At 39.6% G+C, this 18,150-nt stretch overlaps 1 protein-coding gene across 3 annotated transcripts in view; it reads right to left on the bottom strand.

Annotated features, from left to right (window-relative positions):
- Nucleotides 1–18,150, bottom strand: part of HECTD2 (HECT domain E3 ubiquitin protein ligase 2) — a 97,609-nt gene that overhangs the window by 78,659 nt on the left and 800 nt on the right. For all 3 annotated transcript variants that reach the window (XM_067552833.1, XM_067552831.1, XM_067552832.1), the window contains exon 2: nucleotides 6,485–6,614. In XM_067552833.1, the coding sequence (XP_067408934.1) occupies nucleotides 6,485–6,614 (130 nt within the window). The remainder of the gene's footprint in view (nucleotides 1–6,484; nucleotides 6,615–18,150) is intronic.

Below are 18,150 nucleotides of genomic sequence, written 5' to 3'. Positions count from 1 at the left end.
TCGCTGTGCAGAGCAAAATGGTGTCCTCCACACAGTAGGGATCATCACAACCCCAGCTGCTGATGGCATGACCCCATTTGGGGTCACGACCCACAGTTTAGGACTATTACAGTACTGTCAGTCGAAGGCCACAATTTACCTTTCTGGGGGTTGCATGTTTGACATGCCCATGTTAAACTACAATTTAAAAAATGCTGATTTTTAACATTTTCTTGAATATATATCTTTATACCTGTTCTAGGTTTGTCATGGTTAGTACCAATGTGTTTGTGGGAAAAATGGCTTTTGAATGATACCCAAATCAACACATTTCCAACATTATTGTATTATCAAAATTTCCACCACCTGCAGGGCCTGGAGCTCAGGGGGTGGGGAGGGAGAGAATGCGGGGTGGTGTCAGTGAGTCCCCCCGCCACACCACAGATGGTGACACCATTAAAATTATGATTCTGTAGATTTTTAGGAATCAAATACCTTCCTTTCCTTTCTATCATTAATTTACCCATGGAATTACACATGCTCCCTCACAAATTTTTACTGACACAATGCTTTTCCTGTACATCCATAAATATTTACTTCTTTCATGAGCATTTTTTATAATAATCCAGACAGAGGACTAAGGGAATATTTTAAATTATGAGAACATGCCCTGCTAAGGTAGCATCCTTGCCACACTACATGTTTGGCATGAAACCACTGTTGGAGGCCCAGTACAATTTGAGTTGCCTGACCACTGTCCTACCAGCCTAGAATAGCTTCAGCTGCTTGCTTGGCTATTCTGACCCCTGTAGCATGACATCTTCCGGTTGGCAGAGATGAATAGGACTATTGAGTAATCTTGCAGATGTCTCCGTTTCAGCATACCACGGCACATAAGACAAAATACACGACATGTATGCTTGCAGGTGCACATAGATAACGGTGATGGGAACAAGAAGTTATTTTTGAACGACCGGGGGTACACTTTTTCATTGCGAAGGGGCATATTTTTACACCACCTCTCCTATTACCAGATGTTGTTTTGATGACCCCAATTATCATGGTGAGAATGGAATGTCGTTAAGGGTGAAAACTCAAAGTAGGTAATTAGTATATATGAGAATGAGTAGAGAGATAATTAGGTGAAAGTTGTTTATGAAAAGGTATAAGAAGTCACTATTTAGACAGTATGTAAAGTGAGGAAAGCGGGCACGCATTGACCAAGAAGGATACATATAAATATTGTTCAGCTATGCCTTTCACTATGTTCTGTCCAACTTGCTCACCGAAAGTTGGTTTCTCGTCTCACACCAGAGGACATCAGAAGTTGCTTAGAGTCATAAAGTTTAAGGCCAGAAGTGACCACTATGTCATCTAGATTGACCTCATGTATAGTACAGACCACTAACACCCACCCAACACTTGCACACTAAGTGCAACAACCAAAATGAGACCAAAGAAAGACTAAACTATCATGTGCCACAGGCAAGGAATAGAAGGAACTAAGATGCAGCAGTGCTTGAGGCCCTTGCAATGGCAGGGAAATGATTAAATGAGATATACCCAGATAATCCTAGCAAGTGACCTGTACCCACATGCTGCAGAGTAAGGCAAAAAACCCTTAAGGTCACTGCCAATCTGCCAGCAGAATTAGACTAGGATGAGAGAATAAAAATTCTGAGTCCCTGGGAAGAATAGAATATTTCTTATCCGCCTATTTAGAAGTTGGTGGGATGGTGGCAGGAGTTTGTCACACAGTTTTTGCTGGATCTAGGATTCATTATGGGTAGCACAACCCAGGTAGTTGTCATTGACTGCAAAATGTCCAGGCACTCACAGTGAGAGTTTTTATCCTCAAGAAGTATGTGGAGGCTGTCAGCCACCCTCTTCACAAGGTCCTGGAATTGACAAATATTGTCTTCCATCGATGGTGATGGAGGCATTACTGCCTCGTCTGGAGATGAAATAGGGGCTTCAGAGGTAGCCTCCTGGTCCACCCTAGCCTCCTGGTCCTTAAAGGTCTCTTCATGGTGGGGGTTTGAAGTAGGGGACTGTATGGCCCTAATTTCCCTATGGAATGAAGATGGAGGTCTGGCAAATTTCTATCAGAGAGGAGGTGTTACCCGGGGCTGATCCCACCATTCCTGACATGGATGAGGGTCCTTTTCTAAGTATGGGTTCCTGGAACAACTTGGAAGGGAATTCCATACTGATAAGGAGTCTGATTTAATGTCTCCTTCATCCTTCTCAATATCATCCAATGGGAGGGCTCTAGGATAAAAGGGCAGAGAATTCTGCAGTACTGGGAAATGATGGTAATCTGGAGACCAGGGTCTCGGCACCGAGAGTCGTTTGGCCCGCATAAGCAGTGGGGTCTCCTGCTCATCTAACACTGACAAGTCCCTGGAGTAATTGAATTTGTGAGGTACCGAGTGCATCAGTACTGATGCAGCCGTTGACATGGATGGTACTGCTGGTTTGGAGCTTGTAAGCATTGGTGCCAAAAAAAGTACGTCCCAAGCAATGCATAGAGTTGCCATCACTGATCAGGATAGCCTTCCAAACTAGAGAGGCTGAAACCTGGTGAGCCAGGCATGCCAACCCAGGCCAGATAAACTCCCCAGAAAAAACGACATCTCTCACAACTATATAACTAATCCTATTCTAATAACTAACACTAACTAAATAACAACTGTAAACACACTGAAGTACACACAAGGTAGACATGCTAGAGCTCTGTCTCAGACCCAGGTAGTAGAGAAAGAACTGAGGGTGGCCCATGCAGCCCTATATATGCTCAGAGCGCACCACTACTAATGGAAAAATCTCTGACCAAGAGCTCAAGAGGGACATGTGCACCTGAAGTGGAGCACCCACAGGGACACTATTCAAAGAATTTTAGAATGATGACGTGTGATCAAAACTTTCATTTTTGTTCTCTTTAAAAAGATGGCATCTTAGCAGCTCAGTGATCTGGCACTCAAGCACTGGTTCACAATTGACTTGGAGAGAAGAACATCTCTTATTGAATCATCAACATGACAAGGTTCCGTTAGCCTTACAATACCCAATCAAATAGAAACACAAGGACAAAGGAAGGTTAGCTTTCTTTAAGAATCCCTCTACTGAATTAAATACGACACAGAGATCCTGAAAAGTCTACCAATTCAACTCTAACTTCTTTGCATATAATTTTTACTGTGTCTACTCTACCTTCCAACTTGTTGTCACTGACATATGAACTTCTTCAAGTAGAAGATAAAGGGTTCCACTGAGATCTTTTCATCTAACTCCACATTTTACCTTGATTTTTCAATCCGTCCTGCCTATGCTAAGCTTAGTCAGATCAAATAAACTATAACAGAGCATACTTAAAACACGTTTCATTAGCACTCTTTTCAAATATCTTGTTTCTCCCTTATTTACACTGCTAAATTTGTATCTCTCTTTATTTTTTTAACCATGTACATGAATTTTGAGGTATTGTTTGGATGAAAGATGCCACACAAAATAAAGCTATCATGTACAATAAATGCACATTTAAACCTAAACTCATCTAAAACTTTTATTTGCAACCTCATAGGTATCCATTTTCACTGCAACCCAATAGGTATCCATTTTCACTAAAACTTGTTTGCTAGTTTACATTTTTCAAATTAACCAAACACCAAAGTATTATTGCTAGCCTGCTGCCAATTCCACTAAACCCAGTGGGAAGTTGCAGCTGAAGAAAGAAGACAGGTTCTTTTAACTCCCATTAATGACAGAGTAAAACTACTGATGTGACTTATTCAGCTACCACTCATGAGATAATAATAGATGAGACATGTCCTCAGACCCCTGAGTATCAGTAGCATTGATTTTAAAGTGTGTTTCTTGCCTGTTATCACAGCTGGACTTCTAACAATCTGAAGGCAAAAGCAGTCATCAGCAACAAAGAAGACAGTGAGATATTAAATTAATCTCAAACTGATGTTCTAAAAAGTCCCACCATACATAACAAATGCAAAATTGCTTCACTATATACGACATCATAATACTCTGAAAAGGTGCAAAATATTAATAGTTAAAAACCTGGTATTTGAGTTCCATTCAGCTAATACTTGGAAATTTATATGCTGAATTGATAAGCAGCAATAGCATTTCTTTCACGTAATATTGTTACCATTTTTAGGTGGTTGCTTAGTTACATTAGGTAAAAACACTTAACCAATATGTAACAAGTAATGTGAAAACTCTGAGGAACAAAACCTTAGTGGTATAGGGAGGAAGTGATTATTACAATGAAATTAAAAATGAATGGATCTAGAACAGTAGCATTTCTGAAATCACTTGACAAAAATTGAGCAATCAGACTTTCCAATCAAAGTGAAAAAACCCATCTATATTTTAACTGTATAGTACTAGAAAAACCACACTCATTAAAGAGACTTTTCATCAAATATATTGATTGCCTCATATCGTTATACAAATTCAACCTTTGTAGCTGCTATTATAACAAATGTACTTAAACTTAAATTTGATGTTATCAACAGTACTTGCCTTATCTCATCTTTTTCATGATAAATATTACATTCCACTAACTTTAATTTATTAAGGCATTTTAACCTATTAACACACTTGGGTTTTTTACACAAATGCCATAATTCTCATTAGAATAAAGAAATATCAAGCAAAAGCTTTTAAAATGTTGGGTTTGTTTTAATGAGCCATTTCCCAAAGCATGGTTATATATCTGGTACAATCTATGAAAGACACACTGAAGTTTTGAAAAATTTTCTACTCCTCATAAAACAGAAATGTTATGAAATTAGATCCTAATCCTGCAAATATGTGAGTTGCTCTAGCAAATTCTGAGAGACTACTCAAGTTAAGCAGATACATAAGTGTTTGTAGGATTGATTGTACAAGGAGAAAATAAAATCATGTCCAAAATAAGTGTTTTTCTGAATGAATACAAAAAAGTTAATAAAGTCATTACTGCGGGGATAATAACTATAACCAGCCACCTATGTTCTCTTCAATAAACTGGACCTAAATTCTTCTGGCACTCAAACGAAGGATAAGATATTTTCTGCCAACTACAGATAAATCGAAAATTTGAGATTTTTTAAAAATGTAAATATGGATGTGAATTCTACAAAAGGTACAATATCCATTGTGTTATTTATTTTGATATTAAATTTATTTTACTATGCCAACTTCCAGTGTGCTGAAGATTATTTGTACTGACAACACAAGATTGCATTGGACAATTTTTCAGGAGGATGCTGGAGTTTTATAGCTGAAAAGGAAACTTGGGCTTTTGGCACCAGCAAGACAAAGGAAGTGGTTTGTGATTGTTGAGAATAAGCACATTAACTGTACATTTCTGTTAAAAATGATTAGCATTGAAGTTAATATTGACAATTAAATTGTCATCTTTAGCTTCCAGTGTTAACACTGCACTGATTTGAATGGAGAATTTTAAATTTTTCAGAGCTCTTTCAGACTCTAACAGCACTGCATCAGTTTATACTCAGCTTACATCTAAAAGGTTTTATTTACAATCAAAAGGATGAGAGAGAGGGCCTCACAGAGCTGGTTGCAGCTTCTTGTTTCAGGACCCCAGGCCCTGGTTTAAGCTAGGGCTGCACAGAGGAAGCTCTGCATTGACCTAATGTCAGTGGAGCAGAAGGCACAGCTCTGACCTGCTTCATGAAACACCTCCCTTCTCGGCTTTACCCACATGCTGTCCCTGACACACCCACTCCCAACTCTGTACAGAGATAATCCTCCACTAGCCTTTTCTGACTACTGTATTTTCAAGCTACTTTGCTCTGTTTGCATTATGCAAAATAACCTGAGCAGACTGGAGAATCCTGCCCAAACTATATAATTTAAGATGAACTACATTGTTTACAAGTTCATAATTGCCTTGCCTTTTGCAGTTCAGTGATATATTCTTTGAGGTACCTGTCTACTCAAGAATAGCCAGCATGGGTACAGATATCATCATGATTAAGTAAACTAGGGCATAATCCAGAAGGAATAGTCCACTTCCTCCTGCAGAATATCTACATTATTCTTCAAGTACGTCCTTAAAATCCATCTCTGCCATGATATCTACAATAATCTGCCATCTGACAATTATAGGAATGTGTCAAGCTGTGATTAATGTGATTGCTATTAATGATTTGCTTACTATCTCCACAAATTGTGCATATACTGAGTCTACACTGAAACTTCTGATTATTATTGTTACTTTTGTTCTCTGCTCTCCATTCCCCAGCCCTCTTGTTTGTCTCACCCATCTGTTAGGTCTTGTCTTTTAGAAGGTAAGCTCTTCAGGGCATGGACTTTCATTTACTATATACTTGTACAGTGCCTACCACAGTGGAGCCTCAACATAGCCAAGGTTTGAAGGCACTACGGTAATACAGATAATTAATGACAGCAGCATACTGAACATCTCCCGGAGTAATTTAATAACTTAACTAAATAACAAAGCATTTTATTCTCTTACCATTTTTTATGTTGGGCATAACCAGTTGTGTAGGTGAGCTGCTGCTTTCTGCTGCTTCTTTCTTTTGGTTGATAGTGGAAATAAAAGTGCTGAAAGTAGAAAATTGGTTTTTGGCTCCTCTCTCCAATCCCTGTAATTAGGAAGGCAGTAATAATAATAAAGCACTAATATCTATTACTGCAAAAGTAATTCTACTCATGAATTATTCTATGGAACACTTAAACAACATGCCTCTTGAATGAGGAATAGATCCATGAGTAATACTTAAATATTTTTTAACAAATTTGTTTCAAATTGAATAACAAAAGCCACTGTAAGATTCCTTTCTATTTTCCCCATGTTTTAAAACCTATACAATAGTTTACAGTACTCTGCAGATAAATTCAGAGTAGCAGATATGAATAAAATGATTTCAATATATTATTCTAAATCTCTGTACCCTAATTAATAATTACGTTGTATTTCTTTTTTGCATGCAACTCAGTTCATATCCAACAGTGCATCTTACACATCTACATCAAAATACTATTTATGTATTATGAATGTTAACCTACAGGTCAATCAGAAGGCCAATAACTTGAGTTTTCAGTGTTGGCTGCCAATCAACTTACAAATAAAAGCTCAGATTTTGAGCATTCACTAATACAAGAGAAGATGCTTGAAGGTCTAATGCCAGTGAGGAACCTGCATAAACCACTGCCATCCATGTTGTATGCAAATATGCTTTAAAAATCAGCATCAAGCTTTTAAGAACATAAGAACACTGTCTTCCAACAGTGGCCAATGCCAGGTGCTTCAGAGGGAATGAACAGAACAGGTAATCATCAAGTGATCCATCCCATCACTACTTCCCAACTTCTGGCAAACGGAGGCTAGGGACACTTCAGAGCATGGTTTTGCATCTCTGCCCATCCTGGCTAATAGCCATTGATGGACCTGTCATCCATGAATTTATCTAGGTTGGTTTTTTTTAGCCCTATAATAGTTGTGGCCTTCACAACATCCTCTGGCAAAGAATTCTACAGGTTGACTTGAGTTGTGTGAAGAAATACTTCCTTTTGTTTGTTTTAAACCTGCTGCCTATTAATTTCATTTGGTGACCTAGTTTATTTTTTGTGACCTAGTTTTTGTTATGAGAATGAGTAAATAATACTTCATTTATTTTCTCCACACCAATCATGATTTTATAGATCTCTATCATATCCCCCCTTAGTCGTCTCTTTTCTAAGCTGAAAAGTCCCAGTCTTGTTAAGCTCTTCTCATATGGAAGCTATTCCTTACCCCTAGTAATTTTTGTTGCCCTTTTTTTGCACCTTCATCAATTCCAATATATCTTTTTTGAAATGGCGTGAGCCCATGTGAACCAGTACAATGGAACATGCAAATGATTATTTATGTCAGCTTGTCTGAAGTGGGACAATATTAATTATTCTAGTTCCCTTGAAAATCAACATTTTGCACTTTTATAGAATTTTACAAAGATGATATTATCCCCATTTTACAAACAAATAAAGTGAGCTTGCCCAAGTTCACACAGGAAGTCAGTAGCAGAGTGGAGATTATTAGAACTCTCAAGGCTCAATTCACATCTAGCATAGGCAGATTCAGCTCGTTTCACTTCAAGAGTTTACTCTTCTTTAATTTCTCTCTTTTGCCAGTGATAAATTTGATCCTCACACTAATCCAATGATAAATTTGACCCACAAACCTTGCCAATGCTCTCTCCACTACAAAAAATGATTTTTATTGTGCATCTACATATAATTATAACCTTTTATATAAATCTTCAAAACTCAAACGAATTCTAAAAAAAATATTTTAACTGAAAAAAATTAATACTGAAAATGCATTATTCCACCCATTTATATATAACAATAAAATGGGTGGAATAATGCATTTTCAGTATTAATTTTTTTCATTTCAATTTCTCTCTCTTTCTCCTGTAAAAAATCATATAGCTAGAGTTTTGAGAAAAGCTATACCTCCACACAGTCATTCTGAAATACTATAGTAGGCTTAGCGGGGCCCAGAAAATTGCACACTGAAGCATGGCAAGAGTTGTAACATTGCCAGAAATTTTAAACAGTTCTGAAAATTCTACTGCACTTGCACAAGTGGCCATTTTCCATGGCTTATAACTCAGCCAAATTTGAACAAATTTAGAACAGCAAGACAAGAGACACCTCTAGGACCTCTAGACTGCCAAATTTCCTTTTCCTACTGCAAACCTACTAAAGGTATTGAAAAATAGGAAACAAAAATGTTGACATGCAATGTGCTAGGCTACCTTTCAACTATCATTATATCTTAAAGGCTAAAAAAGAAAAAACAAAGATACCTCTCAAAACTTATCATGTGTAACATACAAGATTGTAGAATAAATCCACAACCAGAGGGGAAAAACATGCGAGAACTGGTCAGCTGAAAATAAGGAACACTTTCGAAAAACTGTTTTGAGGGTGGCCACCTTGAACTCAAGTTCTGGAGCATGCCGAATACAAAGCCAAACAACCTCCTGGAGCTTGAGTTCAACCAATAATCAATTATGAATAACAGAGAACCATGAATCTGCTTTGTATACAACTGCAATGGGAACATCTCTGAAGCAGGATGTGGTTGCAGTCTGGTCTCTGACTGAATGAAACTTTTCATGGCCTTCTCAATTTCAAGCTAGCAAAGGCACAGCAATGTGAAACACTAAGAAACATCCCTTTAGACATTGTCTTCTGGACAACAGCATTGCCCAGAATTCTAGTATCAAATGAAATAAAAGGTAAGTGAACATTAGTCTGCTCCAAGCAGAATCTCAAGGACTTTTCAACATCCAACATATGGAAAAGACTTTTATCAGGAAAGGCACTGGAAGATACCAGTATAATAATAGGTTTGTTAATGAGGAACTGACACCTCCTTGGAGAGTAATATCGGGTAAGTCTAAAACCTCATTCTTATAAAAATTTGTTAGGTGGTCAGTCAGTCACCAGGGCTTAAAGCTCACTTACTGCCATCAGAAAAGTGAACTTCCATGAACAAAACTTAAGCTCACAGGAACTAAGTGGTTCAAAACGGCTATCATCATCTTTGTTAGGACCACATTTAACGCACTGTACTACTGGCTTGTTAACAAAGAGTTTCAAAAGTGTTAAACCGCGCATGAATCTGACAAGTGGCTGGACAGACATCAGTCTACCTTCCAGTAATTCATGACAGACATAAGCAGTTACCAATGTGTATAAAAGTTAGACTCAAGACAGGTGAAGAAGATAGTCCAGCAGCTTGTGAGCAGCAAATAAAGATATCCTTTTGGATGCAATTACCACACTACAGGGAAGGAGAGGCAGATCTCGAGAATTTTCTGAAAACCTGATTCTGCAGATCCAAACAATGCTCAGGACTCACATATCTGAGGTGAACAGGGGCCACTGAGGGTAAAATGCTCCCTATCTGCCTCCAATATGGAGGTCCTGGCAGACTACTAGTAAAGGCAGGTAGACTCAACAGTCTTGAACCTTTAACATCTTTTTTGGAGCCCTGGTAATATAAATAATAACAACAACATTTGCTGAAAAAGGGTTTAGGACACTTCAGTTTCTATTGTCTAAACTACCTGCACAGGTAGGGCACTCAACTCCCTTGAAGCCTGCCATCAATGTAATACCTGTTTATGAAGCAGAGACTTTCCTTTTCCTCCCTGGAAGAAAAGAACATGAAGGTGGAACGGATCCCAGAGAATGCAGAATGGCCTTTATTTCCTTGGTTGCAGAGGCCACCACCCGCTCCTCAAACAAATTCTCTTTAGTGAAAAGCAAATTCTTAAACTTTCTCTGGATCTCTTGCTGGAATCTGGATACCTACAGCCAAACAGAACTATAGATATCCATCCCTAAAGCGGAAGCCCTGACACATGACAAAGGTCTGAAATGACTGCATGATCAGATCAATGCACTCATGTACAAGCTTCATAAGCTCCCAGCATTTCTTAGGGAAGAGCACAGGTCATGATGGAATCCTCCTTCCATAGTTCCACTTGACTTTTGGCCATGGAGGATCACAATGCAAAGGGCTACAGCCATGTACATACAAGTGCCACAGCTCAGATTCTGATGTATACTACCTTATGTGCTGACAGCCTGTCCTTGAAGCCTGGAACCTCCACCACCAAGCTTTCATGAGAAAAATGGTAATGTAGCAGGCAGCAACCCAATAGATTGTATATTTTTTCTCATCAACCTTTGAGATCAGAAAGCTGTTTAAGGGATCTGCTGCACCTTCTTAACCAGTACAGTAACTGGTTGATGTACATTCAAGAAGTTGGTTGGTTCACCAAGGAAAAACTACAAGACAGTCTAGTTATGTCAGTTGCATAAAAACATAGGTGTCTAGCACATGCCACGATATATCAAGTACAGTACAGTACAGTACAGTAAAAATCTAGTGGAGTATTGTGGAAAGAGGAGTAAGATGTCAGGTGTGTTAGTTTAAGATTGTCACATAAATGTGGACAGATAATATATACAGGGATACAGAGGCAAAGTAAATGTTGTTTAGGAATGAGTTAACGGCGTTTTCACATTTACAATGGTGTTTTGTTTTGTTTTGTTTTAAAGCAATGGGACTTAAACTCCTCATGTTAAGGTCAGCAGTGCGTTTTTTTTAAGTAAAACTACAGTGTTCTAATAAGAATATTTTTCTTATGTTATTATACAGACTTACAACCTTCATTGTAACTTAATGAGGTTGTGTCTGAGAATTTTCTTTTTCTTTTACAAGTGTTTTATAAGACCTGACTTGTATTTTGAAACATTGATCTTGATGAGCCAAGAACTTTGGGTTTAAATAACTTGTAAGGTGCACTGGATCTGGCAGCACACTATACAGGCTCCTGGAACCAGATATCTGGGTTTATTGAGCACTAGGGTGCAGCAAAGCAATTTTCCAAGGTCCATCAACTTTATCAAAGCAGCTTATAAAGTACTTGTTCCATAACCAATGAATTAGCACCTTGACAATTTTGTCTATTCAGCTTGAAAATTTCTTTCACATGCTTACACAAAGAGAAATCCAGGGCATGAAGAAGACTAGTCCATGTACCAGGACACTTTTTGGAAACTTTAAAGTCCAATCAACTATCTTTCCATAATTAAAAACTTTACATATCTCCAGGGTTTGAAAATTCCACATGACAGATGAATGACTTCTGCAGGCCCAGAGCTCTACTCCTCCACAACAGATTTTTCTGCAGGAGTGTTTGGACTACAGATGCCCTCTCTGGATGGATCATTAAGCAGCAGCTCAAAGTCATATCTAGTAGTAAGACCCCCAACATTGTTCCTTTGACTCGACACAGAGGTGAAGTTCCGTGTAACTTCACAGCTTCACCTGCTCTCCACTCTTATAAGTCCCAGAACAGGAGTAAAGTTGTGGGTTTGATGGCCTGCTTTCTTTATACTGTTAATTATTTTAACTTATATTATGCCTTCTCTTACCAGTTTGAAGAACTCAGTCTTTTGATTCACTCTTCACATATGAAAGGCATGATCTATGATTAAAGGGGGTGAAAGCACAATATTAGGAGTCAGGAACTCCTGAGTTATGATCCTAGGTCTGAAACCAACTCCCACTGTGTGACCCAGCAAGCTAACTGTTCTGCCTCAGTTTCCCCAGATGCACAATGAGCTCACAAGATTACTGTAAAGATTAATGTTTCTATGTAACTGAAGATGAAAAGTGCTAAATAAATGTATTATTTATAAAAGTTCTTTATGCTTCTACTAAAGGAGGTTTGTTGCTGTACAAACTATTTAAATCTCTTTTATATCATTTCAGAAACAAAGTGACCAAAACTGAATAGAATATTAAAGTTGCAGACATATCGACACTATGTCACTGTAATTTTTTTATGCTTTTTAATAGGACAATCATTCGTTTTTTCAAAACTTCTGCTGCATATTGACCTGACATTTTCCTTAAATTAACTACAATAGAATAATAGAATCACAGAAGTGTAGGACTGGAAGGGACCTCGATAGGTCATCTAGTCCAGTTCCCTGCACTGAGGCAGAACTAAGTATTATCTAGACCATCCCTGACAGGTGTTTGTCTAACCTGTTCTTAAAAACCTCCAGTAACTAAGATCTAGATTCAAGTTATATCTGCATTCTGACAATATCAATTAAACTCGGCATAATACACTTCAAACCTGATTTAACATTATTTTAATTTTAGAATGTAGATGGAAATGTGTACTAGCCTTTCACCAGTTTTTCCTTGGCCAGGAGAGGGTGAATGGATCCCTTGGGAGGGGGAGCGGCAGGGGATTGATTACCTGGCTGTACCTTTTCCTCTTCTCATTCTGGCCAGAGCAAGAGTGGTGGGGATGCTACCCAGGAGAACACATGTACACAGGGGGATGGGGTAGAGTGAAGGGGCCACACAGAGGTGGCCTGCAGTATCAGCTGCTGGAGCCAGAAGAGGAAGGGTGAGTAGTTCCTGGCAGGAACAGGGTGGCTGGGCTCCCCAGACCAGTGAGTGGGGTAGCCCCTTGGAAGAAAGGGAAGATGGCTTGTCTCTCCCGCTCCTGCTCCCCTGCTATGAGGCAAGAGCAACTATGTATGGTGGGGGTGCAATTCAGTGTGGCAGCTGGTTCCCCTGGGTGTTTGGTTCCTAGGAGGCTGCAGAGATAGAGCAGACACAGTGGTGAGGTAGCCAAAGTGACGAAAGTGAGACACAACTGAGTGTTGCTGCAGCTAGAACTTCAGTTGGAAGGAGGAAACTGAGCACAGCAAGTATTGCTATGGCCAAGATCCCAGCTCAAACTGGGAAACTGAGGCACAGCTCACTGTGGGTGTGGCAGAGAGCCCAGCTGAAATTTGGAAAATTGAGGCATGGGTCAGTGTTGCAGTGACTAAGCTAGAACAGGAAGCTGAGGCACACCAGAAGTACTGCATGATATGGAATACCTACCTGAGGGTGGGAAAAGTCCAAGATGTGACTAAGCTAGAACGGGAAGCTGAGGCACACCAGAAGTACTGCATGATATGGGATACCTACCTGAGGGTGGGAAAAGTCCAAGATGTGTGTGCAAGAGCCAGGAGATTGCTGCTTAAAACAGAAGACCTTTTACAGAGGATGGCTATGCATAGAGGGGGACACTTCAGTCAAGAGATCTTAATTCACAGCCCACATGGAGGCAAGACAAAGAGAATAAGCTGTACCTGGGGAAGGAGCATTTGCCCAAAGAGGGTTTATTCAAATATACACAGCCCAAAGGTAGAGACAGACCGCCAAAAGAGGGCATGCCATAGTTTGGGGTTGAAGAGCAACATGAAACCCTTCCCCACCTGAACTGGGTAATTGAAGCCCAGATGTTACTCTTTGGCTAAGAACAACTTTGCAGGTGGTGGGCCACCTGAATACACTTTTATTTGCAGTAAGGATGAAGTCAAGAGGGGATACAAGCCAGCTGACTTTCATGCACATTGACTGATAGACTCCAGACAAACCAAGACTCACTGTGTTTCAATTATTGATATTATTCCTAGTCTGAGTCAGAGACAGAAGGTATTTATACTCACTTAATAAACTTCCAGGATTGCAGGAGTTGGCCATGGAGGACTAGGGCATCCAAGAAGATTAGTTTGCATGAATTACAAGGCTGGCCACCTTCAATTTCACACCTTAGGTGGTACTGTTGGGATGGATATTTTGCACTTCACAGCTGGCTGTTTCCTCAGTTATGGCCAGAATCAATTTATTTAGGGAAAAGTAAGAGATGAAGGTTTGAGTGTTAGACAATGCCCTAATCAATGCAATACGGTTTCCGTGAGGGAGAACGGGATGACAGTTGGACCTGAGAGTTAATCTGAATGTACTGGGGGGGCCACTTGGTCTGGGGTTTTCACCAAGGCAAGCAGTGCTCATTGGATCTGGGAGGGGATAGGAGCATAACCATACAGAATTCTCTCTCCTCCTAGTGGCAGTGACTACTTGCAAGAATGAAGTCAAGGACTAGAGAAGCGATCTGGGTAGTAGTCCACGTTGGTAGCTGGCCTTCTGCATCGCTCAGAGTATTAGGGAAGTGGAATTTGAGAGCTGATGCTGGCAGCCAGTGAGGAGTCCATTCTGGTGCAGATAGACCTCTGGATGCTTAGTTCTTGATTGACCAATTTTGTCTTAGTGCAACTTAAACTTTGATCCTTCAGGAGTACATGGAGGATATGGAGGAATTTACTTCCTTCTCTATCAGGGGCATTAAGGGTTTCACCAAAGAAAGATCTAGATAGTTCTGCTGAATGTAGAGATCTTCAAAGGGAAGGAGAAGAAGCAAACTGACAGATCTGACACAATGAATTTCAAAGTATCAAAAATTAATTAAATGATGACAAGGTGAAACATAACACTTCAAGAGTGTGGGGAAGCTGGAATTTACCCAGTTAAAGCACTACAGACTTGCTTAATAAGGCTGCCACTCTTTCTTCACGGAGGAGTTACCTTGGGAAAGGATCTTCCGTTTATGGCAATGTCAAAGAGTGCATGTTGTTGAGGTTCCCCCTGGTAATGGGATCCAATTCCTTCAGAATTGGATTGGTTACATCAACAGCAAAGCTGGCCAAATTTTTATGAATGAATAGTTTACTCTTTGCAAGTGCAGTTTGGATAAATCCACATCTATCTTCCAGGTGAGTGATTTAATCAACAAGCTACAATGTTGTTCTCACTCTTTCTGGCCCAATAAATTGTTATGTATTTATACAAAGGAAAACAGCTTTTAACAGGAGAGATTAACAGCACGCAACATCCTATAGGAATGATACTCAGAGTAAGAGCCACTTGCGGCTTTGAAGCCTATAATGTGTCACCTGCGGTTCTTTGCAGCACGATATTAAAACACCGTGTAATTTAATTATCAACCAATCAGGATGCTTTTACTATGTTATTAACCAATTGTAGTTGATAAAATAATACTTGGTCAGTCATTTTGCTGTGGAAAAAAAAAAAGTATTTCCCATCATATTGTTTAAATATGAATATATAGTGCTATAATAAATGAAACAATGAATTCACACGACTGTGGCTCTTTTGGGTAATGATGATCGCTAATTTGGCTCTTCAGCCACTGAGGTCTGAGTATCACTGGCCTATAGCATGGTGGTTAGGGTGCTTACATGGGTGATCTGAGTTCAAGTCCTGCTCCAGAGTAGGGATTCAAACCTAGGTCTCCCACACTCCAAACCCAAATCTAATCCACAGTACAATTTAGAATAGGAACCCAACAGATTATGCTGACACATAGTGACATTCAAATGCATATAAGGCTTTGGAGGTTCCTGTGGTTTGTGTGTTAAATCTTCAGGATCAAGTGACTCAGTCACAGGAGTTGATGACTGGATGTGCAGACAAAATTGTGCATGTGGTACACAGGCAGGTCGCTGGTTCCCCCTGGACATCAGTGTTGAGGCAGCTCTGAGTTAGTATGAAGGGAGGGGTGCTCTGTAGGTACCTGGTCATGAGAGTCAATGTCTGGATCTGTGGGCAAATGGGCCTACAGGCAAGCAGCCAATTCCCCTGTAGGTTCACACTTAGCTCTTGGTGGAGAGGAAAATCTGAGTTGGGCATGGCAAGAGGGACATGCTCTGGGCCCAATTTATGACCCTCTGACATACTTTGATAGCAAAGAAGCAGCCACCTGAAATGATTATATTACACCTGGATGGAAACAATTTGGGATTTCATTAGTGGATTGATTTACTAATCAGAGTCCCGAGAGATTTAGGGCAGATTCACTACTTTTGCCCAGGACGTGACTAAACTGGTCTGAAAATGGTCAGTAGGTATGGTGGGGAGACACCAGGCCTGGACATCTTGACAAAAGCAGTAGACATATGAAGCATCTGGAATAGGAAGGATTGGTAATTACTCACCCAAAATATATTTGGTACCTGAATTATTAAGATAATAGGGTACACCTGCTCTCCTACTTGGCCATTGGGGAAGGAACGGTTACCTTTCAGGGAACCTGGCTTTGGGTTTGTGAGGAATCAGCCAAGCTAATTGCTGATGTCTCCTTATGGCTGGTGTCCAGTACAGGTACTCATTCCTTACAGGGACCAGTTCCCTGATAAAATGGAACTGGAAGTGAATTTGGGGGAAGACATCCACTAAGGAAACTGAAGAATGGGGCTGGGGCAGGTAATGTCTAGTAAAGCAAGGAGACAACCCCCTTTTCTCAGCTCCATAACCCTCATATGAAGGGAAGTTAGTGGGGGGTCCTAGCAACAAGCTGAGACTAGCTATGGAGAGTTGGGGGAGCTGATGGCAGCCCTCTACCAGGTGGAAGTATCTTAAGGAATCATGACTTGCACTGTAAAAGCTTGTTCCCGTATGAGTGAAGTAATAAAGTTGTGGCCTATATAAACCACATTCCTTGCACTGTCTTTCTTTCCATATGTTCAGGCCAAGTGGCAGGTGGGTGTTTGACTCTAATGGACTTTCAACAGGAGTTAGGCACCTGCCATTTGTGCTTCTGATTATCTCCTTCTAGTTCTTGACTTGAGTTCACAAGTGCAAATAAACCTACGGATCTTATCCAAGTCCATATTTGTGCAGATTAGTGATTCACAAAGTTGACAATCTTATTAATGAGCCAGAGGCCTGGAATAAGGATGTTGTACACCAAGACCAAGGTGCACTGGCAGAACTGTGTAGAGTTTACATAGTCTGCCTTCACTAGCTGGTCTTTAATATTGCCATTGTCATAAGCATTGCAGTCACTCAATTTAAAAATTAAATTATGTAAAATGATGAGTTCTAATTCAGTCACCATTTAAATCTACTGAACTAAAAGATCTCAAAATTCTGACACCAAAGGATTAGTGAAACTATTGTTTGCTCCTTTGTTCTATGAAAATAGTCTCCACAGTTACTTGAGCTATTTAAAAAAATGACAAATTATAGCAGGGAAATCAAGGATAAATGGTGGGAAATGTTATATATTAATCAGAAATAAACCATAAATTCAAAAAAGTACAGAGATTTCACTAAAATAAGGTTTATGAAATGGAATTTTGCAATGTAAATATCCTTCTTTATCTTCAACTTTATTTGATAAATTCATGGATGATAACCATTGATAAACCTATTAGCCAAGATGATGAGGGACAATCCCATGCTTTGGGTATCTCTACCCAGGGGTAGTAAATTTTTTTTCCCCAAGGTCCAAATTTCTTGGTCAAGGCCCAGACCCCAGACAAAATAATAAAATAATAATAATAATAATAATAATAATAATAAAAACCCAATAATGAGAATAATAAATGAAATGATTTTGGGATCTATTCAAAAGCATTTGGCTGCCTAGATTTGGCCCATGGTCTGCATATCAACTACCCCTGCCCTAAATTGCTGACTGCCAAAAACTGGGATTGGATGACGGGATGGATCACTTGATAAATTGCCCTGTTCTGTTGTTCTTTCCCTCTGAAGCATCTGGCACCGGCCACTGTCAAAAGGCAGCATACTGGGCTACATAGATCATTGGTCTGCCCCTGGCCTTTCTTATGTTTCACACATTTATAAGTTTAAAGTGGTTTGTATTAATCCATACAGCAGTAATTCTACCACCAAAAATATTTTGCCATTTTTGTTTTTAACAGACTGAAGAACAGAAG

The sequence above is a fragment of the Emydura macquarii genome, unplaced genomic scaffold, assembly GCF_026122565.2.
Source record: "Emydura macquarii macquarii isolate MOO-44397 ecotype Brisbane River unplaced genomic scaffold, CSIRO-AGI_Emac_v2 contig_1390, whole genome shotgun sequence".
Taxonomy (NCBI): domain Eukaryota; kingdom Metazoa; phylum Chordata; order Testudines; family Chelidae; genus Emydura; species Emydura macquarii.
The sequence above is the reverse complement of the archived record's forward strand: the minus strand, read 5'-3'. Positions and strand labels throughout refer to the sequence as shown.